This window comes from Andrographis paniculata, unplaced genomic scaffold (assembly GCF_009805555.1).
Source record: "Andrographis paniculata isolate CXL003 unplaced genomic scaffold, ASM980555v1 Contig95END, whole genome shotgun sequence".
NCBI lineage: Eukaryota > Viridiplantae > Streptophyta > Magnoliopsida > Lamiales > Acanthaceae > Andrographis > Andrographis paniculata.
In genome coordinates this window covers 1,812,338-1,833,769 of record NW_026137634.1, presented here as the reverse complement: position 1 = coordinate 1,833,769, position 21,432 = coordinate 1,812,338, and the positions used below count along the sequence as shown (strand labels likewise).

Here is a 21,432-nt window from a genome sequence, read left to right as displayed (position 1 = left end):
GTGTGAAGGATGATGATTGATATGGATTAGGTTATTTTGGGCCTGTTTTTGTCGTTATATTTTTTATTTTCGATGATGAAGACGGGTGAGCATCGAAGGAGGAAGAAGAAAATGAGTATGGAGAAGAACAAAAAGGTATAAAAAAAAAAAAGTGACATTTTTTAATTAATTGATGTATTATTTTAATTTAGATAATTATATATTATTATAAAAAATAATAATGGGTAGGTTTTTAAACAAATAGTAGCTCTCAATTAATGATATTTAAAAATATAATATACATAAAGATATTTACATAAATATTTGTTTGTATTAACGATAATAATGTTTTCATACATAATATCGAAAACACTTCAAATTCAAATCGCAAAACAATCACACTCAATATTACTATACAATACAAAATTTATTTTAATTATTTAAATATATTTGAAAACTTCCAATACTAATAATAAGTATTAGAATGGCTTCGAAAATTTCACACTTTTTAAATTAAAATATGTATATTAATTTATAATAAAATTTTATAATTTTTTAAAGTCATAACACTGATTATTTTCTTCGTTTTTAATTTTCGAAACTTATAATACTAGTTGCAATATAGATTACTTAATTAAAAATATTACATTCACTAAAAATTCGGAATTTTAAGTGTCAGCAATTTCAACACGTCACCTCGGAGGTGACAAGTATATCCTTGTGCCACTAAGTCTTTTTATGAAAGGAATATTTTTTATTATTTTTTTTTTTGACAGAAAAAATATATATAAAGCCAAAATATCATATATATATATATATAGTCACAGCAAATCTTATAACAACAATATTGTACGAATAATAATATTTTATATGACCTGACACATTTTTGTAAAAAAATAAATAAAATAATACCCAAAAAATAAAAATAAAACTATAGTGTCAGAAATAATTATTAACTCAAAGTAGAAACAGTTGTCTTTTCAGAAATGAAACAACTTCGATGATTCCAAAGTTCGACCAGAAGTACACAGATAACAGACGAATGCTGCCATAACCACCATTGCGCAGATCGAGATAACAACAACATAAAGATTATTAAAAACCATCAGACAAATAAACCTAATTTCAGGACCAAGACGATACTAACTTCCAATTCTCCACTTCCCAACTAACTGCACCCTCCTCTTCAATTCCACCCACCTTTTTATCACAGCTCGCCCCTTTTATCACTACGAATCTGCACCAGAGAGGGAGAGAGACCAGACCACCAATTGTTCTCCTTCTTCCCCCACACTCAAACCCTAATTCATACCCTCCCCCAATCTCTCATCTTTGCTCCATCCTTGTGTGAAGAAAAATCGAAGAACATAAAAGCAACCTTTTTTCTGTGTTTTTGAGTGATTTCAAAATTAATCATGTCAAATTTGAATACAGCTCCCCAAGATAATCAATCCGCGGCCGTGGTGAGGCGAAAGAAAACCCACCCAGGTCAAACTCGACAATCTGCACAAAAACCCTAATTCCTAAATATATACAATTGCCCTAATTGTTAACAAGAAACTCAATTAGTTAATCAATTAAAATCTCAGTAATGTAATAACAGTTTCATTGTTTGGTTTCCTTATCAGATTCTAATGCAGAAGTGGTGGCGTTGTCGCCAAGAACTCTATTCGCGACTAATCAATACGTCTGCGAGATCTGCAACAAAGCTTTTCAGAGAGATCAGAATCTACAGCTGCATAAAAGAGCTCACAATCTTCCGGCCAGATTGGAGAGGAGAGAGACAGCGGCGGCACAGGCGCCGAAGAAGGTGTACATTTGCCCGGAGACTAGCTGTGTGCACCACAATCCGGCAAGGGCGCTGGGGGACTTGACCGGGATCAGGAAACATTACCGGCGGAAGCACTGCGAGAAGAGGTGGAACTGCACCAAGTGCTCGAAGAAGTACGCCGTGGAGTCTGATTGGAAAGCTCACAGCAAGAAGTGTGGGACAAAAGAGTACTACTGCGGCTGTGGAAGCCGGTTTGTAAGGTGCGTGATTCTATAGTGTTTTTGTTCGTGTTCTTTGGGTTTTTTTGTTCGATTGAATGTGTTTATGTTGCATGTGTAGCGATTTATGCGTGCGCACTACGCGCACGCACCTGGAAATTTTATGTCATCTAAGTTTTTTGTTGGGTTGTTGTTATATTATTCTTTTTTGTTTGAGTTTATTGTTGAGCCTTTTTTATTTGTTTGAATAGGATTGAAGGTGTTTATGATTTATATTGTATGATTAATGTATGTGCATAATGCGCACGTGCATGGCGACTCTATATTGTGGCGATTCTATATTATATGTGTTTTGTGTTAGATTGTTAAGACTATTTTTGTTGAGTTTCTTGGGGGATTTTGGTTTGATTGAACTTGATTGAAGGTGTGTATGTTTTATGTTTGTTAGGGATTTATCTATGCGTGCAACGGTGATTTCATATTGTTTGAGTTTTTTGTTAGATAGTTATTTTTTTATTTTTTTGGTTCAAATTCATTGTTGGGGTTTTTTTGATTTTGTTGAATGTGATTAAGTGTGTTTATGTGTTATCGTATGTAGAAATTTTAAAATGTGCGAAATGCGCACGTGCTTTGTCAATTTTATTTTGTTTGAGGTTTTTTTTTTTTTTTTTTGTTAGATTGTTATATTGTTTAATTTTGTTTATTGTTAGGGTTCATTGGTTTAATTGAGCAAGACGGTAGGAATTTATGTGTTATGTTTGTAGGGATTTATGTATGTGGGTAATGCGTATACGCATGGTGTATCTATGTATTTATACAAGCGCATGGTGTACTAGTACTTAGTGTATAGATGTGCTTGTATGAGTGCCTAAGATACACATGCCTAGCTTATCATGTACTTATATAAATTGTATATATCACATGCGTTTAATATATATAATGCATTTTGAGATATATACTTCTAGTACGTATATCACATACTTATATAAATGTATAATGTATACACGCCTATTATGTTGGTGGTGTTTAATAAATAAGCGAGTGATGAAGTAGTTGTATATATTTTATGTGCATGTACAATAGCCATGGTCAATATGCATGTAATATATGAATATATTGATATTAGTGTACAAGATATATATAGAAACTTAGAGAGTAAATGTTTTTATGTATGAACATTTTCGCACAAATAACTTATACGCATAGAAACGCAAAGCCCATGTGATTCGAACATCAAATGTAGTAATACAATGAAGCGTACGATACACGTGCATTCATACAACGCTCGTTGTCATAGATTTTTTTTTCTTCATGATTCTAACGAATGAAGATTTTATGAGATCATATTTCAGGAAAGATATTTACAACGCCCACAAGGTATTTTGTGTGGTTCAAGAAGCTTCTTCTTCTACGCCAATTGCCAATGGCTCTCAGCACCACCCGATCACAGCAAGAAGACCCCAGATTAAACAGGAGCCACAAGAACTACAGTTTCCACCGATCACGGCGCACCTTCAACAGGCCTCATCATCGTCTTATTCGGGAGTCCTTCAGAATTTCTCGAGGAATCGTGACCATAGCAACCTCCAGCCTACATTGTTCCCATTCCGGCCTCCCTCACTGCCATTTCCGGCTGCCGGACAATCAGGCACAATGCCCATGGGCAATTACAATCGAATGGTCTCGAATGTTTTTGGCCTGAATATTTCATCCCCTTACTGTGAAAATCGACGTGCATCACTAGGTACTAATTAAACCCTAACCCTAACCTTAACCTAATTTTTTTTATTTGTGTTCTAACTCTTAGTTTTTTGGAAATTACAGAGCTCGACATGCTGTCGAGAATGGAAAACAACAATGGTTTTGGTGGCGGGATCTCCGGTGGTGACAGTGGCGGCGGTGGAGGAGCAGATGGCACTGGAGAGGATATGGTCACAAGGGACTTTCTGGGGTCGATGTGACTAAATTTTTTTGTCGTAAATTTAATTATTTTATTGCAAATTGAACGAAAAGATGTTCGAGGAAGAACGAATTGAACCATTACAAATGGATATTTAAGTTTGAAGCAAGTTTGAGTTTTTATACGAAAATTGCACGATTCGTGCTCAAGGGAAGGGACACTGTTTTTATATAACTTTTTATAAATTTTCGTTGAATAATTTTATGGCCGATAATTAATTGAAGTTGTTAGAAAATGATGATGCTATGAATTGAGATACTGAGTTTATTTTTTGATGGAATAGGCATTGAATATATAAAATTAAATATTCATGTGTTTAAAAAAAAAATACATTGTAATTTATAAGTATCTTTAAATCATTACAGACATTAATTATTTGTTTAATCTAATGAACATTTTGAATTTGTTCACTTCATATTTCATAAGACATGATTTTTTATAAATATTATTTGAAAAAATTCACATATATAATATTTATACATTATTCAAAATTTCACAATTATTCACCTATAAATTTACTAATATTATAATATATTATGTGAATAATCGTGAATTTATACATGCAAAATATTTATGTGTTAGAAATTGCTTTAGTTGACTTTTTTATATGCAATGTGCCGATATGTTTTATAAAGATGAAATATATTATTTATTTATTTAGTTACATTTGGTGTTTTTGTTAAAAATTTTGAATTCCTAAACCTTTTTTTATATATGTGTTTAATATGTATTTGCATCAATATTAATAATTATATCATCGGATTTTATGAAAATCCATAAAGACAATATTCTAAAATTCTACTAGCTAATTGTATTAGAATTCATATAAATCAATAAATATAATCAACCAATTCTATAATAAAATCTATATAAATCAAAAAAGATAATCTTATCAAAAATTCATATAATAAATTAATAAAACAAATCAATCAAACTCTGTATAAAGTTTATTAATTTTTTAAATTCACATATTTTTCTAAATCCAAAAAAAATCAATATAACATCTCAATTGAACACGCTCTTAAATGAAAAAGACTTCTAAATTGTTGGAAATTGTTTTTATATTTGTGTGTGTGCGTATTGAATGAGTTTTTAATTTTGGTCTATATTGTAGGGGTTTTTATAGTTAGAAATATTATAAATTAAGAACAATATGCACGTGTTCAAAATTAAATTAAAAAAATATATATATATGTAGTAAAATAATCTGCTATTAAATTTTTAAATACATACATATTTGTGTGTTTATTTTTTAATTTAAACACAAATCACCATCATTGAATATGCATATTTTTAATAAAATATATGATTTTTTAATAAAAATATTATATCAAAATAATATTTAAATTAAAATTTAAATCAAAATATCGAAGTGAAATAAAAATCAAACAAACTTCTTTTGATAACACATTAAACCATTGTGAAGAGAAATTCTAAAATATTATTTTCTTTGTATGTTTATTTTTATTTTGTATTTGAATAATATTCTACCTTAAAAAAAAAAAAATCATAAAAATTATACTCTCTCCATCCTACTATCCTACTGCAAGGTTGCCATTGACTTTTTGAATGTTGATCTTTAAATATAATTATTATATAAGACGTAGTCCAAATCAAGAAAAAAAAAAAAAAAAAAAAAAGACAAAATATGTTCATAGTCTCTTATTATTCAAATATAAAGATATTTTTAATGTCAAGTACTGGCAACTTTGTAACGGGACCGAGGGAGTATAATAATAAAATAAATAAATACAATTATTTAAAAAGAAAAAAAAAAAACAAGAGCTAGTGTTATGGTTTGAAAGGGAAAAAAGCAAACTATTCCAAATTAGGCTTAACATCCAAAGTGGAATTCCTAACAGACCTCCACAATTATTATTAGTAATTTATAAATTAAATAATCCATCAGCAGAATATTCTCTCTAATTATTCCGGGAATTTCATACCCACGATTTTTAACCACAAAAAAAGCCGACCGTTGGATCAATCTCAAGACCCTAATCCAACGGCTCAGCATATCTCAAGAGAATCCACCACAATAGTAATGGCAGCCAGCAAAAGAATTCGATTTAAAACTCTACGTACACACATATATATGCCGCCGGAGTTTATTCCATTCCATATTCCTCACCTCTACCCTAAACATCCTCTCTCTCTCTATCTCTCTCCCTCTCTCTCTCTCTCTCTCTATATATATATATAGACAAGCCAGAAGAAGAAATTACATTTCAGAATTGCAGAAAAAAAATTATAGTTATTAAAAATGGAGTCTTTAGCAGGAAGAGGGATTGTGGTGGTTTTGGACTTCGACCGGACGATCATCGAGCCGGACAGCGACGATTGGGTCGTGGAGGAGCTCGGCGTCACCGCCGCCTTCAGCCAACTTCTTGCCACCATGCCGTGGAATTCATTGATGGTATCCTCCTTCATTTTCTTATGGTCGGAAAAAAATTATTGAAAATGTAGTTTCTAGTTTATATCATGTCGAAAAAAATATTGAAAATATATATGGCTTATAAATGTACTAGTAAGTCATTATTTTTTGCATTTTGGCATTTTTGATATATTGGTATTTTTATCATGAACGGAACCATATAGGGGTAGGGAGCCCCCAAAATGTGTTTTTTGTAATTTAAAAAATAAAAAATATATTTATTTATTTCTAATAATTTTATCTTCCAGTTTTGTATTTTATTTTTATTTTTGTTTAAAATAATAAAATTTATGTAATTTTATTGGTTTGCTCTAGTAATCAATATTTTTTAATTAAAAAAAAATGACATCGAACTTATAGAAATAAACTCATATTCCCACCCCCCCCCCTCCACCCCCAAACTCAGTATGATAATTATCTATATTGGTATTATTTTATTTTCATTGAATTATATATATATATGTATATATAATACAGGATAGGATGATGAAAGAAGTGCATGAACAAGGGAAAAGCACAGAAGATATTAAAGAGGCTCTAAGAAGGGTTGCTATTCATCCCAAGATCGTCTCAGCAATCAAATATGCCTATTCTCGCGGGTACGTAGCATTGCATATATAAATACCAAAATATCCTTTTACGTACGTAAATATGAAAGTAGGCATCTTTGCTAATACTGACTATGGTTTTTAAAGGTGTGATCTAAGGATAGTTAGCGACGCAAACACGGTGTTCATAGAGACAATACTCGAACATGTAGGCATAAAAGAATGTTTCTCAGAGATCCACACGAATCCCGCCTACATAGACAGAGAAGACAGGCTGCATATATGTCCCTACGTAGATTTCGACTCTTGTCCCCATGGTTGTAATCTATGCCCTCCTAACATGTGCAAGGTATGTATGTATCTATCTATCGATCGATCTATCTTAGAATGTTCCATCTTTCAAGTGATTCATCGACAAATCTATACTTTCACAGGGTAGAATCATAGAAAGAATCCAAGCAAGTATGATGAAAGAGGGCAAGGGAACAGTGATATACCTTGGCGATGGGAAAGGGGACTTTTGCCCGAGCCTAAAGCTGAAGGTCGGCGATTTTATGATGCCCAGAAAGGGATTCCCTGTGTGGGATTTGATAAGCCAAAATCGTGAACTTGTGCACGCGCAAGTTCACGAATGGACGGACGGGGAAGAGCTGAACAGCACACTGCTTCGACTTATAGATGAAACGATGAGCAAAAATTCAAGCTCGATTCAATTGCTGCCAGCAGCGGCTGATTGCATGTTGGGGACGGCAGCAACAGCAGTCCCCGATGCCTTACCCCTACCGGCCCTCAAAGTTGGACACTAGTAGCAGTGTAAAAAGCTGTTGCAAGTCAAGAAAACAGATTAAGGGGAGGGAGGGGAGGGGTGGGGTGGGGGTAGTTTCCTTATTAATGTAATCAGTCTTATGAACTAATTTGAATCCAAGAATGCTTCACAACCAATAAAACCCATGTAAACATAATTAAGTTATAGAAGCATTTCAAGATTGTTTATTTCAATGTGTATCATTTTCAATAGGCATAGTTCTCTATAACATTTAAAAAACAACAAAAACAAAGGGTTTGTTCACCTAAATACCTTTTCTCGAAACAATTCTCGATTAATATTATAAAAAAAAAAATATAATGTATACATACATCCATATAATATATATTATATCTCCTCACAAAAATCAATAATTCTACCTCATATCAGAAAACACCTTAAACTGAAAATACAAAACAAACACACCCAAATATTTTAATAACATTTTCAAAGTTGCTAAGAAAACACAAGGCTCTGTCTATTTTCAAATCAATTTACCTTCTATTTATCAACAGTAAATTTTTTAAAAAACATCACAACAATTATTTGTTTGGTTTTGATTTCAAACACATTTAAACTATATACTCTCACTAAATATTCTATCAAAATACTATTTAAACTCAAACCAAACAAACAACAAAGCAACCTTTCACTATTCTGAGAAAGATTATGGAGAATGTAATCTTTTGTCATAAGACACTAAGCTACAAAATGATTCTACCATTAATTTAATGAATCATAATCTGACAAGTCAAATAAAATACCTCTTTTGTCTTTCAGTACACATATCCAACCATGTATATAACATATAGAGACAACTGAAAAGAGGGGTAGAGAAGTGTCTTATATACATAATACCGAAAAAACAAATTTAACACCTCATGCTTCAGTGTATTGTCTTTATCTGAACAAGTGGATTCAAATCTAGACAAATAGAATTTGTATTTACAGGGCAGATGTTCCATTGTTTGTCCTGAGTTACCTAAGAAACAAAACAATTTCTACAACCTACTAAGATTAAGCTACATTTCGTGTAATGTTGTTACAGAAAATTAGGCATGAAATAGAAGAGAAGATTTGTAAATTTCAACATAAAGTGTCATTCAGAAGATTGTGGAGGCGCATTACTTGGATCTTGTTTGGATCCGGAAACAGCAGCTGTTGCTGTTGCTGCTGCTGTCATGGCCGCTGCTGCAGCGCCAATCTTTGCTCCGCCTGCAGCTTTCATTGCTCCTCCAATTTTGGCGAAGGCTGCGACTCCCCCAACGAGTATGGCTCTCAACACAACTGTTGGTTTTACCGACATGATGATGTGCACTGATCAAGATCACCTGCAGCAACACGCATCCTATTAAAATGAAAACTGAATGACACAGGCGATTAGAGCAACATTGTTCAAAACAATATGTATACAAATTTGACAGCTTATAAAATATTGAATTTTGACTCCAAGCTATCTTCTTGACATCTAGTAAGCTTCAAGCAGTCGATCCAGGCAGGGCTTACGATGCTATAGATTTTTCATCTAGTATACCAGGTTCAACATTAAGTACAACGGAAGTAAACAAATTAAGACGATGGATAGAGCATTGATCAAATATCGAGTGAGACAAAATCTGGACGCGCATCAAATACAACTCACAAGAAATAACGAAAAGATTTAACCATACAAAAACACATGATCAAGCTTACATAAGAAAGAAATAAGAATCACATATGGTTTTAGCCTCAAAATTTCTGCTTCAGTAGCAAGGTCTGTCAAGCAAGAAAAAGTCATGAAAGCAAGAAACTAATAATTAAAACAACTGAAGAAAGTTAAGAAGAATGCTTTTCTATTCTTTTCATGAAGCAACAATGTCGCAATCTCTAAATTGCAGACTATAAGACAAAAAGCACAAGAAATTTGAGAGGAAGCTAAGGAACTAACAGCATATATCACAAAAGAATACAATAATTCAAACTGCCAATTCAGAAGCAGGCTCAAATTCAAACACACAACTTGATATATTCAATCAATGAACAAAAACACAATACCTCTACAAAAAAAAAAAAAAAAGAAAAAAGAAATCACAAATTAGATGCACGTTAGCAATACTATTTACAAGGGTTAAAAATGGATGTAATCCCAGCATCGATCTGGTTAAAAATGAATAACAAAAAATAGGACAACCGAATCCAAACCGAAATGAAAGAGGAAAAATGACAAAATCTGCAGTCACGATTCATAGCTAATTCGTTGACAACAAAATGCAGCGTAGCAAAGCAAATTGCCTGAAGCCCTAAATTCTGGCGATTCACCTTCTCGGCTTCTTCAATGCATATACACATTCGCATAGATGAGTAGACATATATAATTATAATCTTCTTGTACACGCGAAGTTTGCAGCTCCAATTGCCTCCTAGAATCGAGCTGAAATCCTCGGTGAGAAATGAAACGGTTTTCAACGGATATTCCACAACGCATCCGCCTTCAAACGACGACGAACACCTGCTGGGCTCCTCCTGGGCCTTTTGTGGACATTAATTGGGCCGTTGTTTTAATGGACCATTTTTAAATAGACTCCCAATTTATGAGATTGGAGGATAGCTTATTATATATTTTTCATCCCAATTCAAAATATCATTTACACAAACTAACGTCCTTACGTGGAACGTCCAATAACTATTATTTTATTTTCTTTTTAAACATAAATTTTACTTTTTTATCCTTCATTTATTTACTACATGTAATATCTATTTTATCATGAAGGATAGATTTGTCAATTTATAAAAATTAAAAAAAAAATTACTTAAAAATTAGTGTAAATATACTTTAAAACAATTATAAATTGAAGGAGAAAATATTATACTAATATCAAAGCACCTTTAATTTTTACTTAGTGAAATGCAAAAATGTCAAAATCGAATGAGACCTCAGGTATGGTGTGCTTTAATACCAAATTCAAAATAATTTTTATCAAGCTAGCCCAATGAAAAACACCCTAAATTTTTAACATTAAAAATAATTACTTAGAAATTTATTTGGAATTAAACTCAAATAAAAGATCACTACTCTATTCACTCTTTTGGTACTATTCATTTTTAAAAAAACAATCACATCAAATACATTTTTTTTCTCATAAAATATCAAATCAAATATTTAATTTTTTATTTTTTCCAAACTTCAAAATTTTCAAAAATCTCCAAAAAATTCTATCTAAATAAACCCCGCGTCACAAAACTTGTGTTCATTTTAAAAATGAGCCAAATTTAAAAATGAAAATTTGTGTTCATTTTGGCTGGTTACTTCCTCAAACCAATCTTTTTCACTATTCAATTCGAACAATATGCAACGAAAATTTGTTATTTGTTTTTACAAAAATATTATATCAAAATATTATTTAAAATAAAATTATCACGACAATCACAGGCCAGGCAAGCAAAATCCCTGATAGATAGATAAATTAGGACTACAGGGGAAAAAATGGCAACTTTTAATGTGGCAATAAACAGAGTAATACATAGAAGATATTAATCCCAGAAAACCATAAGTCAGGTGAGGTCTTTTGCTTCAAAGAATCAGGAGTAGTGGACTATTGTCGAACCGCAAACCGGTGGTTTACTGTGATTTAGATTTAGTCGAGGGGCTGGAGTAGTCTGTACCGTTCTCTGAAGAAGTTATTGCAGACGACGCGCTGGATGACATGTCAGAGTAGTCGTTTGTACCGCTTTGTGAGGTTCTTGCTTGAGCTGGAGGACTGGTGGTCGCACGACTTTGTCCTTCCTCCGCTAGTTTTCGAAGAAGGTTCATCACGGTAGGTAGGAATTTGGTGGAGATTGATAGGATCCCGGGTAGCTGCAGGCACAGGAAAGCGATATGAAGATCAGATGTCAACAAAATGATTTAAAGAAGTTAGAGAGAATTTGGTTTCAAATAATTGGAAAATGAATGCAACTGTGGTCCGAAAACTGTAAAAACCTCGAAAGACCAGAATAGAAACAAATGCAGTTAAGCCGGTAAATATGTCTCTGTGTGGTTTACTTACAGCTCCATTGCGAAATTCACCGGAGATATCTAATTGCACCCAGAGGGCTTTTACAAGAAGAAAACCGATAAAAATGACGCCCAATAGCAAAGGATTTCTGTCGTAAGGACAAAAAGAAGAAACAAGAAATTAAATGATAAGCAGATACATCAACCCCTCAACATATTTCAACTAAATTATCGATGGCCTCTTCCAAGAAATTAAATGATAAATGTCACTCCCTGCTTGAAGAAACAATAGATTACCTCAAAAGGGTCATAAATTCGTTAAAACCCAAAACAAGTAACGCGACAATTGCCCATGGAGGAGGCAGCCAGTTGTTGTTTCGTCTGCTGGCCTCCTGAAGAAAGTTGAAATGTACGACAACTTCAATAATCATTACGATACAGCAGCAAATAATTAGATCTACTTTAATTAATAAATGAATACTACGACTTATGGATCAATACAAAAAACGTAGAATGAAACAAACAAAAGGGATTCAGAAGCATTCGTGTAATTTTACCTGAGCAGCAATGGCTTGACTAACAGTATACTCAGTCTCTGTTTGAAATTGCCTCCACAAAGATTTACATTGCACTGGCGTAAGCAAGGTTTTTGATGACGGGATCTGGGAATTTAGATTAGCATACCAAGTATGAGTGCAATGTGACCATGTATAGCAAAGATAATTGCATTGTAGAATTATTTGAGGTTCTGATGATCTCATAGAACTTCAAGTCCATGAGGCGAAAATATTTTATAGATAAAAAACTTCAATCTTCTCCAACTAAAAGCCGATACATGAAAAGGCCTGATTTTACTGAACAGTTGAATCCAAGGAGACAACAACCATTGGAGCCATTTAACATGTGCAACAGATAAGTATAAAATTAATATCTCAAGAAAGGAAAACTTCCCTTCATCTAAATAAGCTAAAACTCCATTACTAATAACTATAAAATGATTGCCGATTACAAAGAACATATAAAGAGTATATGACTGTATTTAAGTTTAACTAACTAACAGATAGTATTGGTCATGCAATTGTTAAGTAGTTTTTCCAAGAGGAACAGGACATATGCAAAGATAAAATTCCATTACCGCCACTCTGCAAAATTAGACGATGAGTCATGAAGACCGAATAGGTAACACTGAGATACATTAACATGGTAATTTGGCAATGAGTTGCAAAAGCCACAAAGGTAATGCTGATTCCACAAAAGTTTTTTTTTTTTATTTAAATAGAGGTATAGAAGATTAGCTATTACCTCATCCCAACTGCTTGAAGCAAGCGGGTCCCCTGAAATGCCCCTATTGCTAGCTGCACCACTTTTAGGATCAATAAGAGAAAGGGCCAATTTATTCTCTACAGAATCAGCAACGTCATCCAGGCGGACCACAGCCATAACAGAAAGTAGCTTCAAAGACTTCACCACAGGAAATATAAAGAAATGAATAATATTAAACTTAATAAAATAATAATAATAACAATTGGAATAAGAAACCATTGCACAAAAGAATATCATACAGAAGAGCGAGCAGTTTTTGTAATGGCACGAATGTCTTCGTTCCCAGTCCAGACACGTGGCATTGAATCAGAATCACGACTGAACAATGTAGAAAACCTGCAAACAACAGCCCAGTCAATTCACATTAGTCACAAAAAATTAAATATGCAGAGCTTCGGAAGTGCATATATATTATCTATACAGCTTTGATAACAAAAAACAACATAAGCACCTGTCTTTCATACGGAGCAAAACTCTTCCAGCCTCTTCTCTCGTTTTTGCTTCTACCACTCCTCGCGCATATTCTTCCAACCTTGAAATCATTTTTTCTTTTGTTACATCATCCATCTCAAAACCAGAAAGAGCATCAGAAAACCCACTAACAGCCACTCGAGTTTCACGGTGTAGAAGTTTCCTTATTGCTGGCCATGTATCATCATTAGCTTCATCTAACAAAGCCTCTACAGGTCCAGCTAATGCATCAGACAATTTTTTCTGCCCATAAAATTAATTGTAAGAAAATGATTGTATAAAAACATAAAACAGAAGGTCATTATTCATCATAGTATCATCATCTGTGCAACCAAATACCCCAATAACAGAACTACCCCGTCTTTTAGGTAAGATGCTACAGCACACCCCCCAAATCTAATTAATATATTTCTTAACTCTCAATTGCATAGATGTGTTCTTAGTTCTTACAGAAGATCAATTTCAGGTACAATCTTACAAGCAGACAAGTCTCAAGATTGAGTTGGTAGTAGTATCTGTTCGACTGTACCTCATACATGGCTGTAAGCTCAGAAAGCTTGGCAGCACGAACTGCAGCAATATGCTCATCTAGATCTCGTCTAAGCTTATCTCTTACTTTAGAAGTGTCCCAATTCGCCTGTTTGATGTCCGCATCTACAGTCAAAAAAATTAACCATCAAATGATGCTTGCAACATCACCATAATATTCCATGCATTGATCGTTAAGAATTAGTTGGTATTGATGATCAAGTATTTCCTCATCCTCTACAGTAAAATGCTACTGCAACATGACTTTACAGACCAAAAAGTTGCTCTGGTCTTTTGGAGTTCGATTTCAATTTTTTATCATACAAACATTACAATTCCCTATAAATATACAATATTTACAATCACAAAACATCACATCCAAATCCTATTCAAACAAAAATCAAAATCAAACTCCAAAAGAGCACCCCTTGAGATTTTGAATCACAACTAACACTAACTCTAGTGTGCCTCATTGAAATGCTCTTGAAGATGATTCATGTCGAAATTGATTTCAGATACCTTACAAGATTATAGATTTATATGATGGGAAAGAAGACACAACTGCACCTGCAGATGCTTGATCAAACTGAGCCATGAAGAGTTCAGTGCAATCACATGCAGCCTCAGTAAACCCTTTTCCCCCAGTCAAGGCGCTGTCAAATGCTTCTTTAAATCTACCAAAGGTTCCAGAGCGAATGTGTCCCAACATGGATTGGTGTGCTGGTTGGATAAGCTAATACCATGAAAAACAAATTAAAAAATTAAAATTAAAAAATCTATAAATAGTAATAAAAAGGGATCCAAGAAACAGAAGTAAATGGCAGACAATAAACATGCACATAGATTGTATCAGTCTCAATGCACCACTGCAACACCCGAGAAAAGGAAATAAAATAACTATATATTAAACTCATATTTATCTCTTGTTTGAAAATGTTGTCGCTGTTCAGCTTATCTCACCAAAGTACCAAACTACATTTCTCAATTCATGAACAAATATAAATGGGTGGATTTTCTAAATCCTGTTCAATTGTGCGTGTGTAGAATAAAACATAATAATTACAAGTATATCATATCGTCATTTCCCACATTTCACAGCAAACAATTGCAATCAGAGACAGGTACTGAGAACACCCACATGCTAAAATCACATCAGTTATAAAAAACAAAACATAAACAGAGACAGAGACAGAGACAGCAGTACACATCAACTATTTTCACAGACATAAGAGCATTTTTAGATCCCTGCTTTTTACAATTATTAAGCTGCTGAGAGAAAAGCTAATAGCTTTGGCATTTATATTACAGGAACATTCGACTGGAACAAAATTTTATTGTTTTTTTTTGCAAGAATGATGACCACGAACAATTGTAACTAGTGGTGTTGGTCTAGCATATGTATATACAGCCTGATGAATTTTCATAAAATATACTTATATATAAGTAGAATAGTAGGTTTCATTCTACAGCTTATGAGAATGAAAAAATCTCACAAAGCATACCATCTGAAAACTAAAGCAACTCATGATCACTTTCTACAACATACACTTAGGCACGAATCACAAAATGCATTGCCTTAAATTATAGAACATTTCTCATTTAATCATATCTCAAACCCATCCCAAAAATAAGGGGGAGGGGCAAGCTGGAATGGGTCGGTGCTACAGTGTTCCGTGCAAGTGTATGAAGCTAAAGGATATTTACTTGCAAAAGTTTCTCCTCCAACTGTTTTCGCTTCGAAGATCTAACGCCCTCATCAAAATATGTTGCCTCTGCATCATACCTATTATAGGGTAGAAAAAAAATCATATGATTGCACGTATCAGAAACTAGAACTCAAGTTCTCTCGCCAAATAAACATAATTAGTTCACAACAAATTATTTCACCGCATAATGGCAAAATTCTTGTCAAATGAAGCAATAACATTTCTATGTTCCTTATAACAAAAAAAAAAAAAAAAAAAAATCTTAAAAATGATTTCACTTACACAAATGAATATAGAGAAGCGAAAGAGATATTTCAGCTTTCAAAATTTAGCATCAACAAGCATAGAATTCAAATTATCTAGGTAAGCCAGCCACTAAAATAGCTAGGATAAAAGAATCAGTTTTGAAAGTCCATGATAAAGTTTGTTGGTTTGTCCATAAAACATTCAAATTTTCAACATTTTTTACAGTGGTTATTTTCATAGCCAATTGCATGAAAAACAGAGTTTACAGAAACATAGCAAATTATTCAATAGGCACAAAAATCAACTACATTGCATATTTAATTAGGTATTTACTTCTGAGCCATATAAAGAGTTACCCTGATAGACAAACATCAAGAATGGATGTGAGCTTTTTCCCAAACCCAAGCACGGGTTCAGATTGTACAGTCTCTTCAATTTGACACCATTCCTACATATGCATGGAGTAGATAACAATTCAAAAGCTTTCAGAAACATTAGTTTCTACAAACTCTTCATCCTATAATCAAATAAGTACCTCATTTGCACTAAAAGAAGAAAACTTTTCATTAGCAATCTCTTCACAGCGTACAGTAGCAACCATGACCTATACCAATTAACAAAACATATTTCAGCAACAAGATTTCATCAACAATTTACTGATAATATTGAACAGAACAAATTAGTTGAAAACCTTGTGTGCAGGAAGATCAAGGTCCTTATTCTCCTTAATGACCTTCCATATTTCTTGTGCACTGAACGAAAAGCCTGACGCAGGGACTACACCGCTCCTATCCCCAGCAAGCCCACCAGGTGCAATTGAATTAAAAAATCTTTGTCTTAGACTAGCCACCTTCAAAGAACCACAAACCAATAATCAAATGTAGGATTTCTTATCTGCTCTTCCAAGGGAATGCACAGTTCTCCACAGTATCAAATCCATCCACGTTAAAAGAATGGAAAGAGTTCCAATGCAAGGTGAGTCATAAAAATGGAAATAAGTACAAAATTGAAGAATTGAAACAAGAGATTGTACCTGTTCTTTGAATTGTTCTTCCTTCTCTTCATAACTTGATAGGGCCACAACTTCTACCTGCAATTCAGTCATTTAGAACAGAAATACTACAAACAATATACCGCGTGCAGACTGACACATTGGATAATTGTAAGTTGTAACATTTGTTGACCTTACATTGAAAAATTCACTTAATTGAGTTTCCTTGTGAGCTTGCGGCTTAGGAACAGAATCCCATATCTTCAATGAGGGTAGGCAATGAAAAATTCAGGAGAAATGTTAAAACACTTGCAATTAGATCCATAAAAGAAATTAAACATAATAACCGGCATATGATGTACCTTATTAATATCTTCCCTTAAAACTGGCTCCAAGTTTTCTAAAGGTGTCTGCACCAATACAAGATTAAACAAGCATGGCCCAATAGTTATTAAGTTTAATAAATACATATGTAAAGTATCAAAAAGCACCATATAGAACATACCCGTGTTTTATCACGAATAACAAACATCAAAGTAGTCTTGCGAGGACTGAATAATCTCAACATGACCTTGTCATAACAAAGATAAATAAGTAATCCCGTCAGCCAAAAAACCCACACACAGAGCACTGTCGTGTGTTACCTGAAATACAGTTTTTAAAAGAGGTTTGTTTGCAGCCTGTTCACGTCCAATATCATGGCACCACCTGAAGAAGACATTTTTTTCAAGAGAAGAATCAGAATACAGAAATCAATCAACTTCACAAGAATCAGATCATTGGAATTAAACTATCTTACATATTTATCAGCACTATATCAGAAACAGCAAGGGCAAAAAGAGCACTCTGCTTTTCAAATGTAGTATCATCCTGAAAGAAGCACGATAGATATCATATTGTTGATGCTTCAAGAACGATGATGAAATGGCAAAAATATCAAGCAACAGAAAGCAAGGTATTCTTCCATAAATCTAGATCCCATGTATGATAGAAAGAAAGCTAACATCAGAAATACCATTTCAAAATTTGCAAACATCACAAGAACAACAAAAGAAATTAAGTTGGGTTAAAGAAAACAGAAGCTGAACAGCACACATAAAAACTCTAAAGAAAACCTTTATTGCAGAGAATAACAGCGTTCATACACAACCAAGGAATAAAAAATAATATTAAAGCAATGAGTCCATTAGTAGAAATCCTATTACACCTCTCCTCTTTCTCTTCCATCAGTACCCTCTAAATCCATTACAAGAGTACAAGGTTCAATTCCAACACAGTGTGCCAGCCATATGCCCTTTGTGGTTTGAGACCTAATAAAATTCAGATGTTCAGTATTCTATCAATCACATATGCAAAGGAAAGTACAATGAAATTAGGAACAGCATACCTCCCCCTAAAAGCATCCATCTCTCTGAAATTAGTACCAAAGAGATTATTCAACAACGTACTCTTCCCTGTCAAAAGCATTGAAGAGAAGGTATTCATACAAACTACTTGATGGTGGTTGACAAAGGTTTTTGGCACAAAACAAATACTGTTATTGATTGGCTAATAAATTTAGTCTGCAATTTTCAAAACTCCAATTTCATAAGCTGTTACATAAGGTGTATAAACCAATAGACGAGCTTGAGCAAGCTAAATGGAGGATTCCACCATGCATGGAGATTCTGGTTCAAAAGAAATATTATTGGGTTAGCCATCCAAATTTTATACCACTACTCTGAGGGCCCATGATAGCTACAACAGCATAAGAAAGCCCACATTCACCGAGCCTGACTTCCTTCATGAAATTCTCAACGCCAACAACATTGAAAGTGCCATCCCCATCAATGAGATGGGTGGAACAACAAGGGTCTTTAACATCTGGATATATAAAATATCAGTTGCATTAGCATCATACAGCAAATTCCCTAAATATATATATATATATATACATTCCATTACAAACAAGCAAAATTAGGTTCACCAATGACAGCTCATGTTTAGCACCATATCAAGAGATGAATCAAAGGGCTAAATAAGACTAAATATACACAGTAGACAGTAGAACTAAATTAACCGAGCATTCAAAACAAGAAAAGCCAGAAATGTGCACCCTCATAGGTGTTTTTATACTAATAAAGGGCATCTGAACATAATAAGAACTTTGATCAAAAGCAAGTTCAGTAGAAGGCTAAGAGTTAAATCTATGTCAGTAGAAACTTGATAGAACAAACCGCATACCATATGTCTTCTTTCTGCCTGCCATCCGGCAACAAACTTAGAAAATCTTCATCAAATTTCAAGAAAAATTAAGAAATGTGTAGGCTCTGTTTACATACATTTTTTTAAGTTTTGACACTATTTGTAAACAATAACTTTAAAAAAAAAAAAAAAACAAAAAAAAAAAAGGATTACATCAAATAACTATTGCTTATTTAAACTATTATAATAAAAACTTATTTACTCGCATTAAAACACCTATTTATATCAAATCAAATCATTTCACTTTCCCAAAACTCCTATCTTAGCCTTATCTATAATAAAGCACCATGCATGCGCTCCAACAACTCCATCCAACAGACAACTTATTCACAGTCTATTAAAATCACAAAGAAGCCATTATAACAGATTGATGCAATGTCTCCAAACATGAAGAAACCCAAACTTAAGCCAATTTGCAGGTGCTAGAGATCATTCAATAACACACAAGCACGAAATTAATTATGCCCCCAACCAACTGATTTACCAATTGCCGTCGGATAATAACACCACCAACAACAAAAGATTCAAGCACGGGAAAATCGCACAATTAGCTCAAAGAAAACCGGATCGGAGATGTACCCATGCGTGCAACGCGATCGGCCGACGGTTGATTCCAGCAATCGGGAGATCGGAAAAGAATCGGATGATCTGGGTTGGTTCTTGGTACGTAGTTGATGTAGAATGGCGCGCCGCGTGTATAAATGCTGGGTCTTTGAAAAAAGTACGACAGTCGACGAATCACACGCACGATGTTTGATGCAGCATCACGAGGATCGAATATACAGGGTTTTTACTTTATCTTTTAATTTATTTATTTATTTTCTTTGAACTTTTGATTAGGTAGGTGTGTGTGCGTGTTTTTTTTCTTTTTTTGTAAATTAATTAGAATGAGTGCGATAATTTTGTATTTTTAAATGTATATATTGTTTTTAATATTCATATGTAAACATATTATTAAATATATGTTTTTTTATAACTAATTTCGCAGTTGTTATCTACATTGATAAATACAATTGAATTTAATATCTTGCAAATAGGTCCGACAAGACAAGACAAATTACGTACAGCTGGATGTTTTAACCATCCCTTACGGACTATTATTAAATATGTTTAAGTGTATGCACTTTTAGCCATGGTAAAATATTTGCAATGACAATTCTACTAATAAAATCAATAGCGTGAAGTCTTTATAGATCAAGTAGTGAAAATATTTTTATTTTTTTAATAATATGTGAATTTGTAGTTTTTATTATTGGAATATGCTCCGCTTAAATTTTGGTCCAATGTAATAGTAAATAAATTAGATCTGACAAAATAAGTTACAATATTAAGAATATATATAGTATATAAAATCTAAAAATATCTAGAGTTTGAACCTAAGTTTGTGCTTCGAATTCAAACCTAATTAAATTTATTGGTGAAAAAGAATTGTTTGTCAACGAACTTTCAGTGTTTGTATAGAAGAATACTAAATATATATATATATATAAACAACTTAAAAAAAATCATTTATGATCTCAAGCAAATACCAAAAGTTTGTATGATAATTATTTAACCATTGTAAATAATAATATCAAACTGATTGAAGACTTCAAAAGATTCACTATATAGAACTTTGAAATGATCAATTTTGGTTTCGTTACTTAATTTTTGAGTATTGAATTACATCAAGATTAAGATGATTTTTTTTTTTTTTTTTTTTTTTTGTCTCAAAACGAATATACAACAAAATCTTTAAAAAAATTCATTTACATGAACAATTAAACATGAACTCCAATTGAAATAGTTACAAAGATGTCAAAAAGTAAAAAAGATGATCCTTCTGACTAATTTAATACAAGTTGCTAATAAGAAAATTTTAATACTTTACCTGGTTTAGTAAGTAGGTTTCAAGATGTTCCAATATAATTTCATTTACAAGTAGCCAAATAAATACTCCGAACGTATTTGTGATTTTCACATGTTCTGTTTTCATCTCTTGTAGGTTATTTAGACGGCGATCGGAGAGACAATACGAATGACCGGCGAACACTAATGGATATTGCTTTCAAGTATGATAACAATGTTCTTGGCCTTTAAAAATAGTATCTATTATAACAATTTTCACAAGTGAAATATAGAAAGTTAAACTGTTTTTTTTTTTTTTCCGTAATCGAACCCCCTTGTAAGTGAAATTTTTTTGCTGTTTTAGTCATCCGGCGCCGGAGACGCCCGCGTGGCTCGTCGGAGGTGACG

The 21,432-nt window shown here is 33.1% G+C and overlaps 4 protein-coding genes across 4 annotated transcripts; 2 read left to right on the top strand and 2 right to left on the bottom strand.

Annotated features, from left to right (window-relative positions):
• Positions 1 to 1,394: 1,394 nt before the first annotated feature.
• LOC127243575 (protein indeterminate-domain 7-like) lies at positions 1,395 to 3,929 on the top strand. The gene is made up of 4 exons (XM_051263661.1): positions 1,395 to 1,467; positions 1,608 to 2,010; positions 3,321 to 3,712; positions 3,793 to 3,929. Exons 1-4 carry the CDS (start codon positions 1,395 to 1,397, stop codon positions 3,927 to 3,929), a joined length of 1,005 nt encoding a protein of 334 aa, XP_051119618.1.
• Positions 3,930 to 6,054: 2,125 nt separating this feature from the next.
• Positions 6,055 to 7,798, top strand: LOC127243304 (inorganic pyrophosphatase 2-like). Its single transcript, XM_051263257.1, has 4 exons — positions 6,055 to 6,344; positions 6,840 to 6,961; positions 7,058 to 7,259; positions 7,345 to 7,798. The coding sequence occupies exons 1-4, from the start codon at positions 6,192 to 6,194 to the stop codon at positions 7,714 to 7,716; spliced, it is 849 nt and encodes a 282-aa protein (XP_051119214.1). The 5' UTR covers positions 6,055 to 6,191; the 3' UTR covers positions 7,717 to 7,798.
• A 639-nt stretch (positions 7,799 to 8,437) lies between these two features.
• LOC127243303 (uncharacterized) lies at positions 8,438 to 10,206 on the bottom strand. Its single transcript, XM_051263256.1, has 3 exons — positions 9,987 to 10,206; positions 8,844 to 9,046; positions 8,438 to 8,533 (listed from the first exon to the last, which is right to left on the bottom strand). The coding sequence occupies exons 1-3, from the start codon at positions 10,047 to 10,049 to the stop codon at positions 8,467 to 8,469; spliced, it is 333 nt and encodes a 110-aa protein (XP_051119213.1). The 5' UTR covers positions 10,050 to 10,206; the 3' UTR covers positions 8,438 to 8,466.
• Positions 10,207 to 11,001: 795 nt separating this feature from the next.
• LOC127243302 (protein ROOT HAIR DEFECTIVE 3-like) lies at positions 11,002 to 19,968 on the bottom strand. The gene is made up of 23 exons (XM_051263255.1): positions 19,777 to 19,968; positions 18,667 to 18,816; positions 18,341 to 18,407; positions 18,161 to 18,263; positions 17,753 to 17,823; positions 17,598 to 17,661; positions 17,459 to 17,524; positions 17,316 to 17,363; positions 17,152 to 17,214; positions 16,996 to 17,052; positions 16,654 to 16,812; positions 16,498 to 16,566; positions 16,319 to 16,410; positions 15,715 to 15,793; positions 14,578 to 14,743; positions 14,012 to 14,136; positions 13,463 to 13,725; positions 13,251 to 13,347; positions 12,991 to 13,149; positions 12,246 to 12,350; positions 11,986 to 12,080; positions 11,741 to 11,837; positions 11,002 to 11,550 (listed from the first exon to the last, which is right to left on the bottom strand). The coding sequence occupies exons 1-23, from the start codon at positions 19,778 to 19,780 to the stop codon at positions 11,314 to 11,316; spliced, it is 2,436 nt and encodes an 811-aa protein (XP_051119212.1). The 5' UTR covers positions 19,781 to 19,968; the 3' UTR covers positions 11,002 to 11,313.
• Between the last annotated feature and the right edge of the window lie 1,464 nt (positions 19,969 to 21,432).